Raw genomic sequence first — 23371 nt, forward strand, 5'->3', positions numbered from 1 at the left:
TGTATTTTTATTTACAAATAAATAAGTGAAAATAATTTTTTATTTAAACCTTAAAATACATTAAAAATTAACATATATGTATATATATATATATATATTATATTTTAATTTTAAATAATTTATAAATAATTTATTATTTAAAACTACTAAATATATATCGATAATTTTTTAATTTAATATATTTATATACTAAATTAGATAAAAAAGAATTCACATCCTGTCAGGTCAAGTTTATTAGCGCATATATTGGTGCATGGTCGCTTTCGTATTAGTCGCTTACATTAATGAAACTAATAATGGTCGAAACTTTTCATTTCTGTCTTTACTTTATAAATGCTGTTTTCATTGGTTAAATTGTCAGGTCCATTCAATTTATGTATTGTTTGTTGTTTCCGTAATAAGAGAAAGAGAAAGATGAAGACAGAGAGAAGGGACCTTTTAATATTTATATGAAATGAAAAGATAAATTCATATACTATATCAACACTTCTGGACTTGCTTTCTCTAAACCCAGCAAGATTCTTTAACAGAATCCTGAATGGTTCCAAGAGTAACAGGCCGAGGTTGTAATCATCAAGAAAAGATCAAATATATATATATATATATATATATATATATATATATATATGTAGAGAAAATTGGAAGCCCTAAAATCGTAGTGTTGGACTTTTCTGCATTTTCCACATTTTCTTCAGCTTAGCTTCCGTTTTTCTTCTAATTCTAAGTAATGATGGTCCAATATACTTAAATAATCAAAACAACTTGCCATTAAGAAATGTTGTTGTAATCAATGTGTCACAATCAACTATCAGCAATCAATCAGTGATCAACAGCGAGCGCCTTTCTTGCAAGGAAGAGCACCTGCACCCACAGTTATGGAGCCAACAAGTGATGAAGGTCTAGCACTCAAGCTTGAAGCTTTAGCATAGCTTGAAGAGGCTCCTGCTCCTGTTGCTCTGAAAAATGCACCATTGACCAAGAGGTCTCCTTCAGACCTCCAATTCCAGTTCTTCCATTGACTTTCTGGTGCATCCTCATGTTTCGTCACCTGAACCAAAAAATTTAATGTTTTCAGTTGCATGCCAGAACTCGTGGACATCGGAATTCTCAACTGGGTTAGTTAATTCAGTTGAGACTTCAGACCAACACAAAGTAGTTCTGTCCTTACCTCTTTACTGAATCTATTGTCAGGTGCAACAAATCTATTTCCCTGGCTATTGATTGTGGGTGCTGCACTACCTCCAATAGCATACATTTCCCAATGAGTGTAGTCATTGTTGACCACATGAAAATACCCGTGTCTACATCTGCATATCCCAAACAAAAACACATCTTAAACCATAATATTTTGTATTTAAGAAAGAGACTGAATTTGAATTATTACAATTCATTTTTTATATTATAAATATTGTTTAATTATTGTTAAACAGCTCAACAATTTTTTTTATTTCTTTCTAAAAGAAAAAGAAACTAGGTAAATTCCTTATCATCACTTTTAAAAAATTTCAACATCCACTACCAGACTTCAAAGAGAAAATAAATTACTTTACTTTATTCAGTTGATTATTATTATTACCTTGGCATCCTTTGGACGAGGCCTTCTCCAAAGTGATTGAAGGCTATAGTGACTTGCATGTTCTTGTCCTGAGTGTAGGAATCGCTGTGACCCAACAACATGACTTTATCATGGTGGGTCATGAAATTGTTAGAAACTGTGATGGCTGTGGACCCATGAATTGCATCAACCAGTCCATCGTTACAGTTCGATAACGAATTGTGATCCACCCAAATATGACTACCCCCAAAGATAGACACACCATCACCATCTGATATGGTCCTCCATCCATAGTGCCGTGGGGAGTCCCTCACATAAGCGTTCCCTCCTTGCTTGCAGTCATGTATGTGAAGTCCATGGATGATAATGTTTGTAACATATTGTATAGTAATGCATGGACCGCCAGCAATATGAACACTAGCTCCTCTACCATCAATTGTCTTAAACGAATTCATGATCAGCTCTTCTTTTAATTGGATTGTCATGTCCCGTTCAAAAATAATCCACAATGGCTCATCTTGAATCACAGCATGCCTTAGAGTCCCTGGCTTAGGGTTAACAGGGTCGTCATTACCAGAATCGGTCACAACATAAATTTTTCCATCTCTTCCACCAATGGCATTTTTACCGAACCCAATTGCGCAATCCGCCAATCTCTGGCGATTCTTCTCCCAATTAGGGTCACAGCGCCAGCAGTCATCGATAGGATTACCAGTGCCGCAAGAAAGATACCCCAAATTCCTCCTAGCCCTAGAGGCATTGCGGATTGCCCTGGCCAAAATAAAAACAAACACATTTCAGAGACATTAGTAATTAACACATACACTAAGTATTGAAATGACAATATATAGAATGTGACTTAATTGAGCTACTCACGTATGTACTTCTCGCACTACAAGTTCAGGGTCTTGAACAGGGGAAGAGGAAATGAGAGAAGGGGTGAGGAGGGAGAAGAGGGAGAACAAAGCTAGTGAAATAGAGAATGCCATTCTGAGTGTAGAGAATAGAGAAATTGAAGAGTTGTGTGAGAGAGAATGGAGGGAAAAGAAGGCATATATAAAGAGAGAAAAGGGAGTGATTTGAATTATGAAACATGAATAATAGTGGGGCCATGGTGTGCTTCGTGATTTCTGGATTTACGGGATTCCCTTTTGCATTGGGCAGTTTTGGCCGTTAAGCAAGGCCTTTGATAGAGGGAGGGCAGGGGTAGAAATTACAGTCAAAAAGTAACCAAACATGTACTAACAAAAATTCCATCTTCTGCTTTTCCTTTTTCTTTTTTTCATGTTTTGGAGTCTTGGACTGACTATAAGGTGCATAAAAGTACCATCATATCAGGTCCCTGGAATGGTAACTTCAGGTACTGTACAGCCGCCTGTCAAACAAAAAAGTTACCTTACACTCTACTCTTCTAGGCATTGTTGACTGGTGAAATACAGGAGATTTTTCTTTTGTCCTGGCGAAGTGAAATACATTTGAAGTCTTTTTACATTCCTACAGAGTGCCAATACTCGATAGATTTAAAAAATAAAAAATAAAAGAGGTTCCACTTAACTCACAGACTTAATTCAAAGTTTTCCCTCTGATACTAAAATTATTAACTTAAGACGAGGAGAGATACATTTTTGAGTGAAGATATGTTGTATTAACATGAGGTGATTTTCAGTCATAGTTATTCTATGTGCTAACTAATGTTATGTGTATATAATAAACAGGAAAGTCTAATATTATTTTACTAAATGATTTATGATATTATATTTTACTCCGGATAATTTTTTATCTCTTTTTATGAAAAAAATAGACATTATATGTCATCGAACCGATAATCATCTTTCAACTAATTTAGTCTCTTCCGTCTCTCGGGACCAACAAAAAATAGTACAAAAATATTTACTTATAATCCATAGACTATATCTTTTGACATGATTTTAAATTTTAAATTTCCCGGACATTAAAATTTATACTGAATTTTATATTAATTCTTCTGTCTCCTCTTATTTTGGCATTGCCTAACTTACTTGGTCTGTAAGGGGGAACTCTCTGTTTTCTTGTTCTTGTTCTTAGTTTTTAGTGTTCTGGAGTTTTTTGTTCTCTCCCTATTTTACCTCAAGACCTTATAATTAATTCATTTTACTAGAGTTTAATAAATCTATTTGGATCTTCTTACCATCATCGAGCTTCATGAGTGCAAATCTACAGTTTTGAGTTTAGTTTGGAGATTGGGCATTTCTTCTTATTCTTACACGATATCAAAGTAAAACTTACCTAATGAGAAGTAGAAAATGCGAACCGGTAATAGACTTTGATGCATAATGATAGAGGTAAAAAATCGAAAGTTGAAAAGAGAAACACTTTATTGTTCAACATGTGTTTACTTAGGATATTGATCCATCTCACAAATTATTGTCCCTCTACCTAATTTTGGTATTCGTTTTCACACTTAAACCCGTTTTTCTTTTTCATTATTGATGGTTAATCAAAGAGAAGAACTGTAATAGGGTATGTATGATTCTGCTGGGTATTAACATAGTGTTTCAAAACATGTGAATAATCATTTTTATTGAAATAATGGTCACGAGTGATGAAAATAATTATTCGTTTTATATGAAAGATAAATGAATTATGTTTATTAGTTTTAAAATTTACCTTTAAAATAAGTTTCTGTGAACAGAATAATACATACATTTATATATAGTGTGGAATTGATAATAGTTCAACATCTGTTGCATCATTTTGCACCGTCAATACATTAAGAAATTGAATTTTTTATATTTCTCTACGACCTTAATTAAAATATCATGGCATTGGTCAAATAATGCAAACTTCAAATACAGTACACCTATTACCTATTAAAACTAGGCTGTACAATGTATTAATAGTCATAAATATATGTAACTACGTCACTAATTAAAACAAGAAAAATAAGTCTAACCAAAAAAATAAATTACACCGACACCAACATTAGAATTATAGATGTCGAAATCATCCGGTTTTCAATTTTGGTTCTATTTGTTATTTTTCCTGTAATTCACTTGTGTTAATGTATATAAAATGCGTAATTTGCACATCATCTTGTTGGCTGAGAATGAGCTGACAGCGGCAATGGCGGAAACTGTAGCAAAGGGAAGACACATAAACATTTGATGGGTAAATTATATATCATATCAATTAGTTGCAGGGAATAAGTTTTTGGGTTTAATGGGTCCCTAGCTATTGCTTGTGTTGGTTGCCAAGGTTAAAGATTAATTATTTTTATCCATTGAATTATTATTATTTTCTTTTGTTTCAGAGGAAAAAGGAAAATCGTGAAGGGATTTAAAGTGTCAAATAAGTGGATGATGAAGTTGCATATGGGAAGCCACTTAATTTTCTTTTTTTATAGATCCTTCTAACTTGTGAAATTGACAGCATTTCACATTTCTTGTTCTCTCTTTTTGCCCCACAATCAATGTTAAGATTGTGATTAGCAATAACCCTTTTTGGGTTTTAGCCTTCAAAACTTAAACTCAATGATTCTAGCAGAAAGCAAAAACCATGTACTTGATCCTTTCTTTTCTTTGAAATTTACATCACTACACATACATTACAAATTTTAATTGTTTCGTTTTTAAAAATTTATGTTATGGCTTCTAAAAATTCATTAGAATCGAATTATTTTTTATTATAAAAATGATAGATTTATGTTAATATTTATAGGTGATCATTAAATTTAAAAAAATTTAGCTTGTAAATGTAAATATCAATCAAAGCACTCTAATTATCCAAAGGTTTATATATATCAATAATTATTTTCAGAATCATTAAATGAGACTTATAGTTATGATATACTATATTTTACCAAATCAATGTTCTTCTATTAAATATTAGAGAAATAGTATGTTATTACATTGTTTTTAAAACAGAAGAATAATCACCCAAGATGAATGATATCACATGCAATAGAAGGAAAGGCAATCTACGTCAGAAGTATTTAATAATGCAAGGCATTTGCTACATTAATTTATTAAATTAATTTGCACCACACAATTCAAGGCAAACGGAAGAATATCAGAAATTGATTTTTTTAAAGTGGAAAACATTTAATTTAGTCATATTCCCATAAAGAAAATTTTTAATCGATTATAAATTGGACCAAAAGAAAATACTCGTGACACCAGCACATGCTTTTGCACTCTAAATCAAACCTCGCTGCTCTCTGTAGGCCCGATTCGCATTTTCTTTTCTCCTCTTTACCTTTTCTCTCCTTCCAAACACAAATATTCCTGGCCGCAAACCCCGGCGAAATTTCACATTAACAAACAAACCTTATGGTCCTTCATGCTGACACGGCTCAACGGTAACCTCTCTTGATGCCACCTGTCAATGACGGCTGAATGACTCGTTGATTTGCTGACTTGGACTGCTTCTTTTAGCCTTGAAAGCTACCTGTCACATGGAGGATTTTGATACCCTCTCTCGTATGATTCTCTTGTCGTCTGGAATGAATCTCGGCCGTTGATTATGGATTTGGAGAGGAATAAGAGCAGTTGATTTTCTGGGGATAGTGGAGGATGATCAATTAAATTTTTGGACAAAAGTAACGTGAGTGTCTTTGTTAAACAGTTAGGGTAGAGTTTAAAAATAAAAGGCTCAACCATGCCACTTGGTTCTTTTGAAAAACAAATATATTTACATATTTTTAAGTCTAAACAGAAAACTGTGATTTATATGCTATTTTATGATAATATTATGCGTGTGATTTTAAATTGCGTGGTGTCCATTTGCCAATCCACGTGGCACTTTTATTCTACAGACTAATATATTTTCTCATTTGCACATGCGGGATCTTGCTACTTCACATCAAATCCCAAATAATTCTTCTTTTCAACCAATTGCCAATTTTGTGGCAAAAAAAAAGGGGTCAGTTTTTTCGCTTTAATTCATAAATTTAGTTTTCTCAATGATTCAAATCAAAATACAGTCAGAATTTAGACTTCGAGAATAGTTTCTTTTTGGGTTCAACCGACAATTTAATTTGCGGTGAACGGGTAGCTCAAAATTGAACGAATAATCAAGAAGAAACCTTAGGACATAATGAACTAATATCAAAATTATGTAGAACCTTCTCTTTTTTCTTCTTCCATTTTCTTTAAGAGATAAAGAAAAAGAAAGAACAATATAGGCATCAAAATGCTGACGATATAATTAAACATACTACAGTATGAAACAAATAGCAGCATGAGATGGGACAAGAGGACGAAGAGTGTCTATGTGGAGGGAAGGTTTTTAAAGATTAATTTAATGGATACAACCATATTAAAATTATTATTTGAAATCTTTCCAGTAACAACTCGTCGACAGTGCACATAACAAGAGGTATATAAATATTTGTGGGTGATCAGTCTCCTTAAGGATTGATTTGAATTGCCATGTAACCTCCCAACAACACAGTACACATCAGACGACACAATTAAAATATACGTGCAGCCTCACTTATTAACGTCCAAGTAAGACTAATCCATAGCTGAACCGTATTATCATTTCCAAAGTTGCATGAGGAACGTTTGGATATCCCTTAACCTACAAGATAATGCAAAAACAAAGTATGATCAATTAATCATAATGAAGAGACTCTCCATCTACTAATATGAATAATTAAGTAACTGTCATAACATTTTTCTGTAAAAAGAGAAAAGCAACAGCCTGGGGTGATGATGCTTGTATACTCCATGCGTATATTAATTTGGTATAATGGACTGCTGCACACACAACAAAAATGGGATTTTGATAATGCTTCTTGACTTGAGGATGCAAAATAGGGAAATGAACATGTCCAGCAATGATTTATTTTCATGTGCTGGGCCTGGGGTTGTAGTTTTCAATCAAGCCAACTTTTTCTCTTTTTTCCTTCTTTTTTATATTGTAGATCTAATCATTGAGACGCTAAGCCATCCTATTATATAGCTGGAGAAATGATAGTAAGTTCCACCTTAATCAAGTAAATATGTTGGGACATGTCTGCTAGTTTATGTCAAACCTGCGCGCTATAATTATATGCACTTTTTCTTGTTAGGTGTCTCAATATTCACATACCAAATTGGCACCGCTGCTGCAGAGGTCAAGAAGTAGAATCTTCATACATTGGTTTTGGCCCTTAGTTTGTTGTGTGCACGTTTTTACATTTATGGGCCCAATGGATTATTGGATATAAGACAAGAGTCATCATATACAATACAGCAAGCAGTCTAAATTCAGGTAAGCCCTTAAACGGCCCAAATACCTAACTACAAGATGAACATATGCCCAACTTTGAAGTCATGGGTTTCAGCAATACTATCTGTCAGCCGTATAATTATCAACCCATTTATTTGTGCATGGGTTTCATCAATACTGTTCTTTTTGGGCTGACTGGAACTGCAGGCCAGGCCACTCACTCAAAACACCCATAAAAAGGAATCTACTATCCACTACTTGAACTCTTGAACAATGCAAAATCAAATTACATTCGGAATATATATTTTTTTTAAAAAGTTCTTATAAAAATGAAACAGGTGAAGAAAACAAAATCATACAGAAAAACAATTATGTGTTGCTATAATTACTTATAGAAATGTAATAATGAAGATGCAAAAGAAGACAACTGCTTGCTATTACCCATGAAAGAGTGGCAAAATTTATTTTATCATATACTGTACGTCAACATCTATGTACCAAATAAGTAATAGTAATGTATTATATGATATGATGTGTATAATAATATTCTGACTCTGTGTGCTGGCTCTGCAAATTGCTACTGCTACAACCTAACCTACTTCTTCATAATAGTAGACACGAGACACTGAAGGAATAGTCGCCTTCAGCGCCGTTCAGGCGCGGGTGGGCGCACATAACATGAATACAACAGGTTGGGTTCAGCTGTAGCTTGCCAAAGGTGAAACGCCCTTCTGGTTTTCTCCACAGCTTTTTTGACTATTCCTTTTCATAGATTTTTTTCCCCCTTTTTACTGCCTTCTGTGGACCCATTTCAGGTACTTTATTTTATTTTTAATATTCTTAATTCATTCATGGGTGCTTCTTCGTAGCCACGCTCCTCTCTTTCCCTGTGAAGGGTGAAGCATGTGACTATCACACGTGAAACTATATTAGGGGATTCGGTCATATTTTATTATTAAATTATTTAATTTATCTAAAAATTTACTATTGGATTATCAAATTCCTTTTGACAAATTTAGATAAAAAAACTAATAATTATCGTCAGCACCTCTAAAAGTGTTAATAGATGTGATGTTATTAAATGCTAATTATAATCCTCAAAGTTTGTTTTCAAATTATTTGAGATTTAGTTTTTAAGTGGTTTAATAAAAAGTGGGGAATGGGGAAGAGTTTGATAAGATTGTTTTTAGTTGTAGTGGTGTGATAAGGAGGGCTAGTAGAATGCTTTATTGGAGTAAATGAGGGTTTAGGGAGATCTTCAAAAAACAATAAATAAAACCTAGAGCACATATTATATGATTGATGCTATAATTAATTCATTGTTACCTACCATTCACTTTTACTCATTGCCCTTCTTTTCCTTTACTTCTTTCATTTATTGCCACCCTACCCTCTCTAAACACTCTATTTTTGTAATTTATATAAATTATTAACTAATCATCTATTTCACTTCTTAACATTTAAATTTGTATAATCTTATAATATATAAATAAATGATTTTTTAAAGACATGCAATGTTATTAGTTTAATATATCTTATATATTTGTAATTTTTATTAAAGATTATGAATTATTAATTACTGAGATGTGAATTTTGAAAGGGTACACTGTTCATATTTTTTAACATTAAGAAGTCCATAATGCTAACTAACATGGCTATTTGTTTTTGTAAAAGAAAAAGAATTGCGTTCGAAAAGAAGAGAAAAATAAGAGGATGGAAGCCAATTCAGATTAAAAAGGAATCTCGTATTACAAAATAAAACAAAAAAACATAAATTGGCAAATGCGTATCCGGTGACTTGCACGTGATAGTCCCCCGCTGGAAACATATAATATCCGCCAAGGGCGGGGAGTGTGCAAACGCAAGTAAATAAAGCCACAGCCTATGTTATCTATAAATTTAAACCAACTAACTAACTAAAACCGCCCGTAAATATTTAAATGACGAAACTACCCTCTAAGTAGGCTCAGTCGTCGAGGCCACACCTCCCTCTGCAAAAAACTCTGCAGCAAAGAAGAAGAATTTCTGCATATACCAAAAAAAAAAAACTCAAATTTCTATCTGTACACGCTGTCTCTCTTTCTCTGTCAATGGCCCCTTGTTTATTATCACCCTCTGTCATTAATGACATTTACTACTTTGCCACTTGCTTCGTCTCTCTCTCTCTCTATCTCTATCCACATCACTATTCAGTATTCAGTACCTTCATCTACTTCTTCTTCTTCTTCAAAAGCTCCGCCTTCGAGACCCGGGCTTTAGGGTTTGGGATTTTTGTTTGTTTTCCTTTTATTTTATGGGTATCCCGCTTTCTACGCTGTTTATTTGTTTTTTCAAATTTCGTTAATTTCGAAGCTGGAATATAGACATTTCTATTTTACAGGTTTATGGTTTTTTCTACGTTGTCGTTTCGTGTTATTTTGTTCTTTCTTGTGCATTTTTTTTTATTTTAAAAATATAGGCGTTTGAATTGGATTCTTGGATTCTCTATCTGTTTTATTATTATTTTCTTTTTTAGTTATTCTCCGTTTGCAGTAAGGGAAAATGGGAGTAATTTGAGGAGTGTTTGACGTTTTTCTTTGTTTATATATGATATAGTTTGGAGAACGAATGGTTATACGGTTCTCTGTTGTTTTTGCCTTTTGCTTTTGTTGGAGGAGAAAAGGTGATTTTGTTACTACAGTATTTTTGGTTGTCCTTTTTGTTCAAATTTGTGTCCTTTCAGTTTAAAGTATTTGAATACTGGACTGTTAAATGTACTGCATTTCTTTCCGTTTTCTATTAGGTTTTGAGGGTTTTATAGAGCGAATAATGTTTATGTATAAACTGGAGAACTCTTTCTGTTTGTAAAAAATGCTTGAACTTTCCACATTATTCTTTTATTAGACTCTACAGAGAATGGATGTGATAAAGACACAATTATATGTGATTTTAAGTTTATAAGATGTGTGACGCAGTCTTCTTTGGGTGTTTATTATTTCAGGCTTGGAATGCGAGCTCCTTTTATAGTGGCGGATTCTGAAGTTTGATTTTTAATTGTGAAAAAGGAATGATGGATGGGCGGCGACATTCAGTTGACATTCCCATCTCAAGGACCCTGATTGCACTTAGGAGGGTGAGGTCTCTGAGGGACCCATCAACTAATTGTATGAGCAAATTCTCTGCTTTACTAGAAAATGTGAACTGGGAAACCAATTCGACTAATGGGATTTCTCTGCAATTCACGGGCGGTTGTCAACAAGGTGGTTCTGATCATAATGGATTTGCAAGGTTGAATAATTCAGGTCTTAATAGAATTAGGGATGAAGAAATTGATGATTTTCACTTGCAACATGATTTGGTAAAATCTAAGCCTAACTTAAATTTGGCCAGAGAAGAAAATGCGGGAGCTTCTCTTAGGACCAAGAAGTTAGAAGGTTTGGACAATGGTGTGCTGTATCAGGAAGATGTTTCTGGGAAAAAGTCATTGAGTGAAAGATATTATATCAATCATAGGGACAAAGGATTGGAATTAACGTGCATCACACCTTTAAGTAATGCAGAATCAAATAATGAACTGATTTTACGATCACCAAAAGTAGAATGCTTCGACCAGTCTATATCAAGAAAGAAATCCCAATACAAGAATCATGACAAGTCATCAGGCATGGTGGGTGATATTTTGAGTCGAGTAGGTAGTCCATGCCTATCTGTAAGTGATGCTTTATCAAGCTATGGTGTATCACTTCTTGCGAATGAAGACACTGACTTCATGGTCCAAAATGACCGTGGATGTGGCATAAGCTGCTGCTGGACAAGAACCCCTAGATTTCGCGAATCAAATCCATACTCTGATGTAGAAGGCCGTCCCTTGTTGCTGAAGGATTTAGCTGAGACAATACCTCATGGTCAAAGGAACTTGAAGCTTATTACTAATGAAAGTCCTAGGAGTTTCAGTCAGAAATTCAGGCCAAAATCTTTTGAGGAACTGGTGGGACAAAATGTAGTAGTAAGGTCTCTTTTGAGTGCCATTGCGCAAGGGAGGGTAACCTCCTTATATCTCTTCCATGGTCCCCGTGGCACAGGCAAGACCTCTGCCTCAAGAATCTTTGCTGCTGCATTAAATTGTCTCTCACTTGAGGAGTATAAACCATGCGGTCTCTGCCGAGAATGTGTTCAATTCTTTTCTGGAAGGAGCAGGGATGTTAAAGAAGTGGACTCAGTGAGAATTAATCGAGTGGAAAGGATTAGAGCCCTCATTAAGAATGCAGCAATTCCTCCAGTTTCCTCGCGGTTCAAGGTTTTCATTGTTGACGAATGTCACTTGTTGCAGGGAGAGACATGGGCAACTATTCTGAACAGCCTAGAGAATCTACCACAACACGTGGTCTTTGTTATGGTCACACCCCATTTGGATAAGCTGCCAAGAAGTGCTGTAACTCATTCTCAAAAATATCATTTTCCAAAGATAAAAGATGCTGATATAGCAGTCAGATTGAAGAATATTTGCATTGAAGAGGGTATTGACTTTGATCAGGTTGCTTTAGACTTCATTGCTGCTAAATCGAATGGTTCACTTCGGGATGCAGAAATGATGCTTGATCAAATGAGTTTGCTTGGCAAAAGAATCACAATGTCCTTGGCCTATGAGCTTGTGAGTGCTTGGTTTTTTTTCTGAAGTTTCTTAGTGTGCATCCCTTCTCATCCTAATATTGACGTTTGTTTTATGACTGTGCAGGTTGGAGTTGTTTCTGATGATGAATTGCTTGATTTGCTGGATTTGGCATTGTCATCTGACACTTCAAATACAGTTATAAGGGCCAGGGAGTTGATGAGGTCCCGGATTGATCCTATGCAACTAGTATCACAACTGGCAAATATTATAATGGATATGCTTGCTGGTAAATGCCAAGAAGACAGTTCTGAAGTTCGAAGAAAATTTTCAAGCAGGCATGCTAGTAAGTAACATATACTTGTATATATTCTGGTTTATTATAGTTCAGAAATAATTTTATTGTTATATTTAGTATAGTATATTGAAGTATTTTATTTATTATTCAAGCCCTTAGTTTGAAGTCCATTAAAAATCTGATCAGAATGATTTGCTACCTACTGCTTCTACAAGTGGACTCTTTGTTCAGCTTAGATCCCTGATATGTGGTCTTCAATCATGCTAATGGCGGTTTAGTAGTGCTTAAAAGTATGCAACCAGATCACATGCTGCTTGACTAGCTAAATATTGTTGCTCTCTTTAGACTTCATGTTCTTATCCAAGCTGAACATATGCTCCTTGTGTTTCTCCTTATTTCATCTTTGTTTGTCACTATCTCATGCTAATGGTTCAAGCTTCTACGGCACAGCTGAGGCAGACATGCAGAGGCTGAGTCATGCACTGAAAGTACTTTCTGAAACTGAGAAGCAACTGAGAATGTCCAAAAGTCAAAGCACATGGCTTACTGTAGCTCTTCTACAGTTGAGCTCTCTTGAAGCTCCTTTCCTGAATGCGAATGATCCAAATCCTTCTATAAGAAATGCACAAGACAGAGGTCAGGATATTGTTCAATAGCATTAATTAGTGATTTCTTCATTGATCTGTGTTCTTTCCAGTGGATTTCCTTTTCCAATGTCAGCATGGCTTTTCATGATAAAGTCCACTGGATGCAGATGGCGATTTTTGCAGTACATCATCCACAGGGGAGAGCTTGAAGCTTCTTCTTCCTTGTTCATGTGAAGATGGCAAGTTGCATAACGGGGGGGATTGTAAAGCAACATTGGAATCCATATGGAAGAATGCTACAGAATTGTGCCAATCAAACTCTCTCAGGAATTTTCTAGGGAAACAAGGGAAATTGTCTTCTCTTTGTGTAAATCAAGGTACAAGCATCTTGTAATTCTTTTCTCCTGAGCATTAAGCATCCTGTGCTATTTAAGGCGTCAACTGTAGTAGATCCAGATTGCATAGAACATTGTCAAGTCGTAGAAAGCATGGAGAAAAATAGTGTCTTGGATCATCTGTAAAAGCTATACGACCAAATTTCTATCCTACTCAAAATCATCATTCACAATTAATTTTGATGTGCTCAAAACTGCACTAGACCACCATATGAATTAATCAGTGGTAAATTTAGCAATCTAATGGACTCGTGGCTGCTTATTGTTTAATGCAACTTGCTTTTATCTCAGTCAGTTGTTTATGTTGGCAAGCTACAATATAAGACTTTATTGCATGGCAATGTGCTGCAAAATTTTTATTGCTTTTCACACCTCTCTGAAGTCTGAACTATGTATACTTTGTTTCTGTCCTTGTCAGTTGAAACTATTGCATGTAAATGTGAAGCCTTCTTCCTTCGTCATCTCATTATTTATGTTTATCTCTGTTTCACAAGTAATAACCGAGCAACAACTGAAATTTCAGATCTGGCTGTAGCTGAATTGGAATTCCACCGTCCTGACTATGTATCGAAGGCTGAGAAGTCATGGAAGACAATAGCTAGTGCGCTGCAGTCTATTTTGGGTCGAAATGTGGAAATCCGTATTAATCTTGTACTTTGTGATTCTGCATTGAAGTGTAAGAAACTGAGGAAGCTACCTTTTAGTTTGTTTAGTTGTTCCCGCAGAGTGCTACGGAGGTCACAGTTACCTACTGAATGCGGAAGTGACTCTGATTATTCCGGTCATATGTCTGAAAAGCCTATAAAAGGGGACAGAGTTATTTTAACGTGTTCTTCTGATTGTAGATCCCAAATGCCGCATTACATCTTTCCCAGAGTGGATGTGGTGAAGGCTCTGAGAAATAATGAAGGGAATGTATTGAGCATTGGGAGAAATTCATCTCACAGATCATTGCAAGATGATACATTGAAAATTCCTGCATATGGGAATGATTCTTTAAAGGAAGAGGGAGGCAGCCTTGGATACGAAACTTTCTCCAGTGAAGAAACTGAAGAGCAGCCAAACTGTTTTTCTAGAACTCTGAGACTCCAAAAGAGGTTACCTTCAACCAACCATTCTCGAATAGTTTGTATGGGTAACCAAGAAGCAAACAAGCTTGCACTTTCTTTTCCTGCGAAGAGATCCATTGAAACATGCAACAGCACTACCAATGGTTCTTACGTCTTAAATAGCAACAATGACACCAACAACTCCAGAAGTGAGGATGGGTAAGAGTTCTTGAAGCATTCCATCTTACACACGATGAAACTATGAAGACTCCAATCGTGATATTGTATTGGAGTATAAGAAAAGGCCACTAGAAAGAAATTTTAGCTAAAATCAAGTTTTCAATTTTTGTTTGATATCAAGATCTTAAAATTAGAAGGATTCTTTCTAAATAAGGAAAATAAGAGAAGTATAGAGCAGAAGTCTTTTCCTGTTCTATATAACTCGGTCTATAAGATGAAATTCAATGTGGAACAGGTGCTTAAAATCGTCAGATTGCTACCTATATTTTCTGAACACCCTTTGAAGTACCCCTTTTTTTTTTTTTTTCTGAGAACATCCTGTTGAAGTATTTGATTTAGTCTTTATGTCTTTTGGCAGTTTGACCGAGAACTCTGCTGCTCTTTGTTGGAGGACACCGACATTTACTCAGAGCAAGGTAAAAATATGCAACTCTTGACAATCAATCTTGCAGGAACTCTCTCTTTTCTACTTAGTATTCTTTCTCAATAAGTTCTCTGTGGGTTTATCCTTATTTTATCATTGTCTATTTACCTGCCCCGAAATTTAATTTACTGTATCGGGCAACCACATATTGTGCATTAAACATGCCCAAGTCATCGTAATAAAACCAAGTGGCTAAATACATATTTATACTAATGAAATTGCAACGCATCGATTAATTAATTTAATTTTTTAATTTTTTATTTAATCTAACAGGCATTTAAATTTTATTTTTTTTTAATATTTAAATATTTTTAATTTTCAATTTAATCTAACATGCTTGTAAATTTTATTTTTTAATAATATTGTTCAACATATTTAATGAAAAAAATATTTCAAAATGTGTTAAAATATCCATTTCTAAATGTAACATTAAATATATTTCTCGTGTTGCAGGCTTGGCAGCTGACACATCACCGACGAAGGTCACCCTTAGCTAGGTGGGTTCTTCCCTGTGCCTCTGCAAAATAGTTATCTGCCTGACGGGGATTCAGTAGTTTCTTTGTACCCCCTGCATTGAGGCGACAGAACTGCTCGATATTGTTTTTTTCTTTTTTATGTATATATGCATATGTTGCAGAATTTTTGTGCTCTCTGATTGCTCCATTTGAGCCCAGAAACAACAATATAACTATAAGTAGCCAAATCTGACACTTTCGTTTCCTTTCTGTACAGTCAGTAACTGATTTCAGTTGTTTGAGTTCGAATTGGGTAAGTGATGACGAGGCCGGGTTGAACTGTGTGAACCCCGATCGAACTCGATACCAGTTGCCATGAACTGCTCTAAAATCGCAAGGATATAATGAATATTAAAAAAAATTATATATAATATTATACAAAATTAAGGGATATCATGAATTTAAATAATTTTTTAAAAGTACAGTGCGCATAATTATTTAAATTAAAATTTTATTTTTTTATTATTAGAATCTGCAATATTCTATAAAATTTGGCAATTATTAGAGATGACATCACCCGTAATCTTTTAATTATTAATAATAATTACTAAAAAAGGAATTTCATAAGAAAATGAAAGCTAATAAAAGAAAAACACCCAAATTTCCTTGGAAGCTTAATGAGAGTATTCCAGCCCAATAGCCCGGTGATTAAAGCCCAATCTGTAATAACAAACAAACTCCACCTGCAACGAGTAACGAACTTGTTGCTCTGAGCGATAAAGAAAGGAACTGAACAGCGTCGTTTCAAGCATAGAAAACGAGCTGAAGAGATGGCCGCCGAAAATACAAGCATAAGAGTTCTTTGCCCTAAGCTACTAATCACCAGAAAAGAAGCAGGACTCCAATGGCTAATCGGATCACCCTTTTTCCCGCCATTCACAATTGTCTCGACTTTCAGATGCATCCACACATTCGAAAACTCTCTCTCTCCAAATTACAACAAAGAATCAGGTAGCTGACTAACTAACTATCCGTTCGGTTTCAGAAAAAACACAAGAACACATTCATCAAATTGTGATATTTTTCTTGTGTTGTGAATTGTGCAGAAGAAATCCGAGCACTATTACTGAATGGATTCCATGTGATCGGAGCTTTAATAATTACTGGAAGCTCTGATGGAGAAAAACTTGCTGCTGAGGCCATAAATGCTGGTTTCGAATTTAGCAAAATTCTCTATGATGACAGAGAACTGGGCAAGAAAAGAGTGATTGGAGCAGTTGCTGACTTGGATAGTGGTGATACTAAGTTTTTTGTTTCGAGAAGTGGCAATTTAACGAGTATTGAATCTATTGCTTCTGTTATTTATGAAGATCATCCTGAGAAGTATGTTTGGGAGAAAGGTTGCTTGATTCGATGTCATCTTCCTATTAAGTTACCTTTTTGTGTTCCTGTAAACAATCCGCTTGGTAAGTTTTGCTTTCGTGTCTTGTAGTCATGGCATATTAAGTTATAATCTCAACCGTGGGAAATGCTAGGTTTTGTATAGCTGTCACCTTTTAAACTACTTGCTGCTAGTTAAGTTGATAATTTCTTGTTCGGATTTTACAGCATATATTTGAATTCCTAGATTTCATGTTGGCTATTTGTATACATCAATGGATTCTTCTAGGATGTGTATGCGCTTGTAATATATTGGATAATGCTATGCTATTGTGTCTCAGATGCAGAGAAGATGTTTTTGTGTGCAACGGAAGCAGCTGTTGCACAATTAAAAGATCCACAGGCTGTATACATGGTAGAAAGATTAAGCAACGAGTCTTTAGAAGTAACTGCACCTGCCATTATATGTGGTACTGGATTGGATTTTAAGACAGATCTCTCAGATATTAAGCTTGTGGATAAAGAAGCTTCACGAGATTCTGATGCAAAAGTATTAACATGTGGAGACTTTTGTTTGAATAGCAAATCTTCTCCAACAGTGTTTTCTGCAGAGGTAAAAGAAAGCATATGTAGTTCTTTGTGCCTTAATTTGCATGTCAGCTATGAGAGCATTCAAATTATTCTTTTTTTTTTTTTTTTTTAATTTTCAGCTTGTCTTGCATGGCTTGGCCATACCATACATTCAATTTTGTGAAAACTTTTTCTGCTCAGAATGCAGATGTGATCCTAGTGACTGTTCTGCTTAATCGGTCACAGAAGTCCCCACTGTCTGTGGCACCCATTGCGGAATATTTTCCAGGTATGATTTTAATCTCAAACATAGGTCTGATTAGTATTTCATATAGGTTCAGTGCATTTGGGACATAATTTGTTTATAGTCACAGTTTCTCAGTAGACATCTATCTGAATCCTTTGGAAATTTCACTCTTTGATTTCAGCTTTGGGAGATGCCAGATTTCTAGTCGTGCATTTTGAGCTAGATGTGCTGTGTTATGCAGACAAGGATCTTTCACTGATATATGCTGTTTCAAAGTTGATAATCCCAGGGTTAGTTGACCAATTACATTCAATGAAGAAAGCAATCTTGCCTAATCTCTTAGCAGAACATCCACAGGTAAGAAAAACTTTCTTATTGTCTTACTGTCTTACTATGGCTAGGTCTCTAACCCATAACTTCAAGGTGCAAATATAACTATTAAAAATGTTAATTATTCTTTTTTCCATTTTTGACTCCATCCTCCATGTTTTTGCTTCATGTTCCTACATGGTCAAGGTCACACTTTTGCATTCTGAAATCATTAAACTCGATGGTTCACACTCGAAGATTTTTCTAGACCATTACCCAAGCAACTTCCATACATCACTTGTTTATGCCTAATCCTTATAATATTGTTCTACTTTATGTACATGTTATCCCAATGGATTCACCATATCCTTTTGTCTTCCAGTATGCACACACTAATGTAGTTTGGCTACTAAAATTAAAAGAGATAAGTTACACCAAGTCGAGCAACATATCCATAGAATTTCATAACTACCCTAGGGAAGTTATTGAGATAGAATCAATTTTAGCTTTTACTTTCTTTGGTTTCAGAACCTTGCAGCAAGTCCTGGATTCTTATTTAACCCCTCCCTCCTTAGAGAATTATTTTCAGGTGCAGCCAGATTGTGTAGTTTATGCAGTAGTTTTTGGAGCCTTGATTCTTGATAGAACAGAATTAAGGATTCTTAAACTTAAAATTCAAAAGGTGATTCTTCTAAATAGGGGTGAATTCTTGAATCTTTATTGAGAGGATACCAGATATAGCATGACCATAAAATAAGAAAAAAAAGTGATAGTTGTGTGCTTTTGCCACCACATAATCTTATCTACACATCTTTGCAACAATTGCTTCCCAATTCTACAGATCCAGATTGACATAATCTCTTCTATTATGTACAAGGGTTTTGTACATCCCATTGTTACTATGCTAGTACTTTTGCCAGAGTTATATGTATTCATCTTTATTTCTCTACAAATAAGTATTAATTCTATTTTCTTTGCAGCTACATTCATACCATTTTAATCCTCCTGGGCTTTTGCATCCAATAACTGTTGTCTATGAACTCAATTATGGGGAGACCGAACTGAAACAAGGTGAGTGCTAAGTGGTATGAATACTAGAAATTTTTTTTCTGTGCCCGACATGCAATTATGTACATGTTATGGATGCGAAAACTATAATATCTTAGCCTTGTAAGGAACAATCATGTTTCATCCTTGAAGGCCGCGAGCCATGATACGTCAACTAGCATAGATTCTTTTATTCTCAACTCTTTCTAAGTAGCATACCAGAAATATGAACCGCCAAAATAATTGAAATTCCTTTTTGACCTCTTGATTAATATGTTAAAAGAAACAAACCTATCGCCAGGTGGCAATCAGTAAAAAGCCTCCATTGCATATGTTGGACGCCAGTATTTATGGGCGTTTTTTATGAGAAAAATGGGAACGTGTTTGATAGATGAAAATCTTTAGAGAGGAATGGTATGCATACTGTAGTTTGGTCTCTTCTTAATTTATTGGTAATTATCATGTGTGAGATACTGAGATTCTTAATCTAGTATTAATTCTCTAGAACTTATTTTCTGCAGTTGAGGTCAGAAGGTCCTTACACTTGAGGCTGGGGCTCCCTTTTGATCGTCCTCTTCTAAGAGTTGCTAATGCACTGGATTTCTCTACTGCAAAGGATAGTTCAGGAGGAAATTCAAGACGAAAAGGTAAATATTCACTTTGTAACAGGAAACGATCTGCTTAGATAGTTGAGGGAGAAATTCTAGCTGATAATTTGTGTTATCTTTTGGACTAACTTCGCACACTTTTGTGGTGAATGTCAGGCTTGTCTTTGCTTAAAGATGTGCATCTTGGGATCCCAAGTAGTGGGGGTTAGTGGCTGCTGTTTGTTTGTTTATCTATTTTCCCCGAGTCATGCAATTTCTTAGTACCATTCTTTCTAAAACATGATCTTACTGCAGTTTCCGGAGGGATTGTTGCTCTAGTTCAAGGTTCTTATGACTACCATCACTATCTCCAAGATGGCTTTGATGACTCGGTAATGAAACTTTACTTATGATCAAGAATTATTTTAACAGTTGGACAAATAATTGGTAAATTGATAGTTTCTCATCAATCTTCTGATCATAAGCTGATATTCTCCTATCATATCAGCTTTTTATGGAACACAATTATGTTAGGTATGGAGGTCGACTTATTGCAACTGAAATTAATTTGATCATTAATCTTATTTAACTTTTGCTGTCCTTGTCAATTTGTCCTCTATGCATGTCTTGTTAGGGCTGGGGTTGTGCTTACCGCTCTCTGCAAACTATCATTTCATGGTTCAGACTTCAGCACTATACTTCCATTGAAGTTCCTTCTCATAGGTATGAAAAGGTCAATCATTGGGAATGTGACAGTTTCTAAGATTATTATTTGCTATGATTGAATTCGTTTTCGCCATCAATATCTTTTTCTTAACCTAGCACAATCTGCAGGGAAATACAGCAATCTCTAGTGGAGATAGGGGATAAAGATCCTTCATTTATTGGGTCTCGTGATTGGATTGGTGCTATAGAGTTGAGCTTTGTTTTGGATAAACTTCTGGGTGTAAGTGTGCCATTTGGTTCTGTTAGCATCCTTCACGGCGAATATGAAGAATTTCTGGTGCACATTGCTTATGCAGAAATAAATATGCGTAGAAAAAAAATTCTCAAAATTTTGTGAATGGACTTGACAGGTAACTAGCAAGATCATAAATGTGAGATCAGGAGCTGAGCTTCTTGAAAAATGTAGAGAGCTGGCATTGCATTTTGAGACTCAAGGAACACCCATTATGATCGGTTAGTAATATAAAATTTCTTTCTCCATATACTGGCATTAAATAATGCTGCTCTCTTAGATGAATTGACTGAAGATTGCAGCATATCGCATTGTGGTGTCCTGGTTGTTAAACCTTAGGAGTCTTTTGAGCTTTACCACAGCATGCCTCAGATTTTATATGATATTCTAATGAGAAGCAGAAGGAGAAATAAGAAAGAGAATGACCATAAAAATGATTCTCTTGCATTTCCTTAAACAGGTGGTGGTGTTCTTGCGTACACTCTTTTGGGAGTTCATTACAACGAAGTCAGTGGAGATTGTGCATTTCTGATACTAGATCCTCATTATACTGGTAATGATGAGCACAAGAAAATTATAAATGGCGGATGGTGTGGATGGAAAAAAGCTGTTGACAGCAAAGGAAAGAGTTTCTTCTTGCATGACAAGTTCTATAATCTTCTGCTGCCACAGAGGCCCAACATGGTTTAGAGGTGACTATACTACCAAACTGATATATAAACCGAACCTTCATACTAATTGCATGTCAAAAGGAGAAAGTTAGACTAGGGCCATCGGCATCGGACAATATCTTCTTTAAAATAGTTCCTTAAAATGGAGTTGAGATTTCTGTGTGAATGCAGTGAAGTGCTTAAGAGTGTTTGCTCATTGGTGCATTTGTTTGGGTTTATACCGGCTCGTACTTTATTTTTGGCAGGTGATCTTGGAGAAGTCGGCTTATTGGCTGTTAATTTGAGTGGGAATCAGAGTTATCTTCATTCATATAAAAAAGTTTGTACATGTTCATCTAAGATTTCAAAAGAAAAATTTAAGATATACAAAAGTAGAAAACATTCTTGAATAATGATGAAAATCTCAATTGAATGTCCCCAGCTGTGCTCACTTATTTTCTTGAGACGCCTTTTACTCGGCGACTATTGTTTGATCCAAAATGATTCCGTATCGACTCTCCCCTCTTCCAAGGTAACGAAGCTTCCAAAAAATACCCAATACTGTTGGACCATCGCGGTCTGGATACTTAGACCCTGTGATTTGGCTGCGCGCCATCGGCACCGAGATAGAAATAAATTGTGTGTGTTGTTCTTTTCCTTTGTTTTTTTTTTTTTTTTTTTTTTTTTTTTTTTTTTGAGAAGGGAGATAGAAAATAATTGTTATAGGGTACATTATTAATTTTTTAAATTTGTTCATATTATCTTGTTTGATATATAATGACTTCAAAAATATTTGTTTGAAACAATCATTCAATTATCGAAATGAGGGGTTTCATACAAATTCATATCCTGCTTGAGTTTTTAGAATTTTTCTTTTTGAGCAAATTTACAAAATCATGCTTCTTGTCTCCTTTTTTAACCAAATGGCGAATCTTAATAGAATTCATGAATTCATTGGACTACCAAATTCTCATTTCAAACGAGACCTAAGGTTTTAACTTAAAAAGTTTGTCCGTGCTCTCTTGTTTAATATGTTGATCAAATCATCGGATATTAAGAGCATTCGTGGAATAAATAAAAAGTTGCAACAACTCTCATTTATTTTTATTTTTCTTTTGAATCATAATCCTCGTCTCTTAAAATGAGAGATTTTATAAAAATTTAATTTTTATGAGAGTAATTAGAATTTCTCGGATAAATTGCTCAGCTGGTACCAAAACTTGGGACTGTATATCAATTTAATACTAAAATTTTAATTTGAATTAAAATGGTACTAAAAGTATAAGAAAGCATATCAATTTAGTTCAAATGTCCAATTTCCCACAACGGATAGTGACGTGGCAAACTGAGGAGACAAAGTTAATTGACGTGGCACATGCTGAGGGGATGAAAAAACCAGAATATACCTTCTTAGCTTGCCACGTCACCATTTGTTGTCGGAAATTGGATATTTGGACTAAATTGATATACTTTTCTATACTTTTAGTACTAATTTGATTCAAATTAAAGTCTTGATATCAAATTGATATACAGTCTCAAAATTTGGTATCAGCTAGGCAATTTACCCGAATTTCTCATTTTGAATAGCTGAGCAACTTTATAAAATTTATAGATTTTATGGCAGTTTTCTCAAGTAAACAATGAATTTTGACAAAAATCATAAATTTTGCAAATTTCTTTTAAAATAACTATTGCCTAAGATATAACTAAAATCCATAGATTTAAAATAAAATTCCACCTAACTGGTGAAAAATCCAAAACTCACTGTCAATTAACTACTGCCCCACTCACTCCTCTTAAATGCCCTTGAACTTTTATTTAGGCCAACTTTTCATTTCCT

General features: G+C 34.8%; 3 protein-coding genes across 9 annotated transcripts; 2 read left to right on the forward strand and 1 right to left on the reverse strand.

The window, feature by feature from the left end:
• Positions 1–423: 423 nt before the first annotated feature.
• On the reverse strand, positions 424–2592 carry LOC8266390 (probable pectate lyase 18). Its single transcript, XM_025159378.2, has 4 exons — positions 2432–2592; positions 1577–2326; positions 1169–1307; positions 424–1048 (listed from the first exon to the last, which is right to left on the reverse strand). Exons 1-4 carry the CDS (start codon positions 2542–2544, stop codon positions 827–829), a joined length of 1224 nt encoding a protein of 407 aa, XP_025015146.2. The 5' UTR covers positions 2545–2592; the 3' UTR covers positions 424–826.
• A 5737-nt stretch (positions 2593–8329) lies between these two features.
• On the forward strand, positions 8330–16048 carry LOC8266389 (protein STICHEL-like 2). 4 transcript variants are annotated; one of them, XM_015723539.3, is made up of 8 exons: positions 8330–8465; positions 10728–12377; positions 12462–12681; positions 13084–13269; positions 13388–13597; positions 14139–14883; positions 15263–15320; positions 15782–16048. In XM_015723539.3, the coding sequence occupies exons 2-8, from the start codon at positions 10794–10796 to the stop codon at positions 15854–15856; spliced, it is 3078 nt and encodes a 1025-aa protein (XP_015579025.2). In that variant the 5' UTR covers positions 8330–8465; positions 10728–10793; the 3' UTR covers positions 15857–16048. The 4 variants fall into 4 exon arrangements, with proteins under 4 accessions (XP_015579025.2, XP_002511274.2, XP_048228798.1 ...); XM_002511228.4 differs by lacking the exon at positions 8330–8465 and adding an exon at positions 9441–10409; XM_048372841.1 differs by lacking the exon at positions 8330–8465 and adding an exon at positions 9441–10127.
• A 423-nt stretch (positions 16049–16471) lies between these two features.
• LOC8266388 (probable Ufm1-specific protease) lies at positions 16472–22376 on the forward strand. 4 transcript variants are annotated; one of them, XR_007215469.1, is made up of 15 exons: positions 16473–16794; positions 16890–17249; positions 17505–17776; positions 17935–18022; positions 18162–18337; positions 19270–19360; positions 19858–19983; positions 20101–20148; positions 20239–20315; positions 20558–20646; positions 20758–20869; positions 21000–21102; positions 21342–21573; positions 21798–21871; positions 21974–22376. XR_007215469.1 is itself a non-coding variant. In XM_002511227.4 (14 exons), exons 1-13 carry the CDS (start codon positions 16614–16616, stop codon positions 21569–21571), a joined length of 1953 nt encoding a protein of 650 aa, XP_002511273.1. In that variant the 5' UTR covers positions 16473–16613; the 3' UTR covers positions 21572–21573; positions 21798–21968. The 4 variants fall into 4 exon arrangements, 2 of the variants coding, with proteins under 2 accessions (XP_025014784.1, XP_002511273.1); XR_007215468.1 differs by having other exon boundaries at positions 16472–16794; positions 21342–21871; XM_002511227.4 differs by lacking the exon at positions 21974–22376 and having other exon boundaries at positions 21798–21968.
• Positions 22377–23371: the final 995 nt, after the last annotated feature.

Source organism: Ricinus communis, chromosome 4, assembly GCF_019578655.1.
Source record: "Ricinus communis isolate WT05 ecotype wild-type chromosome 4, ASM1957865v1, whole genome shotgun sequence".
In the NCBI taxonomy this organism is placed as follows: Eukaryota; Viridiplantae; Streptophyta; class Magnoliopsida; order Malpighiales; family Euphorbiaceae; genus Ricinus; species Ricinus communis.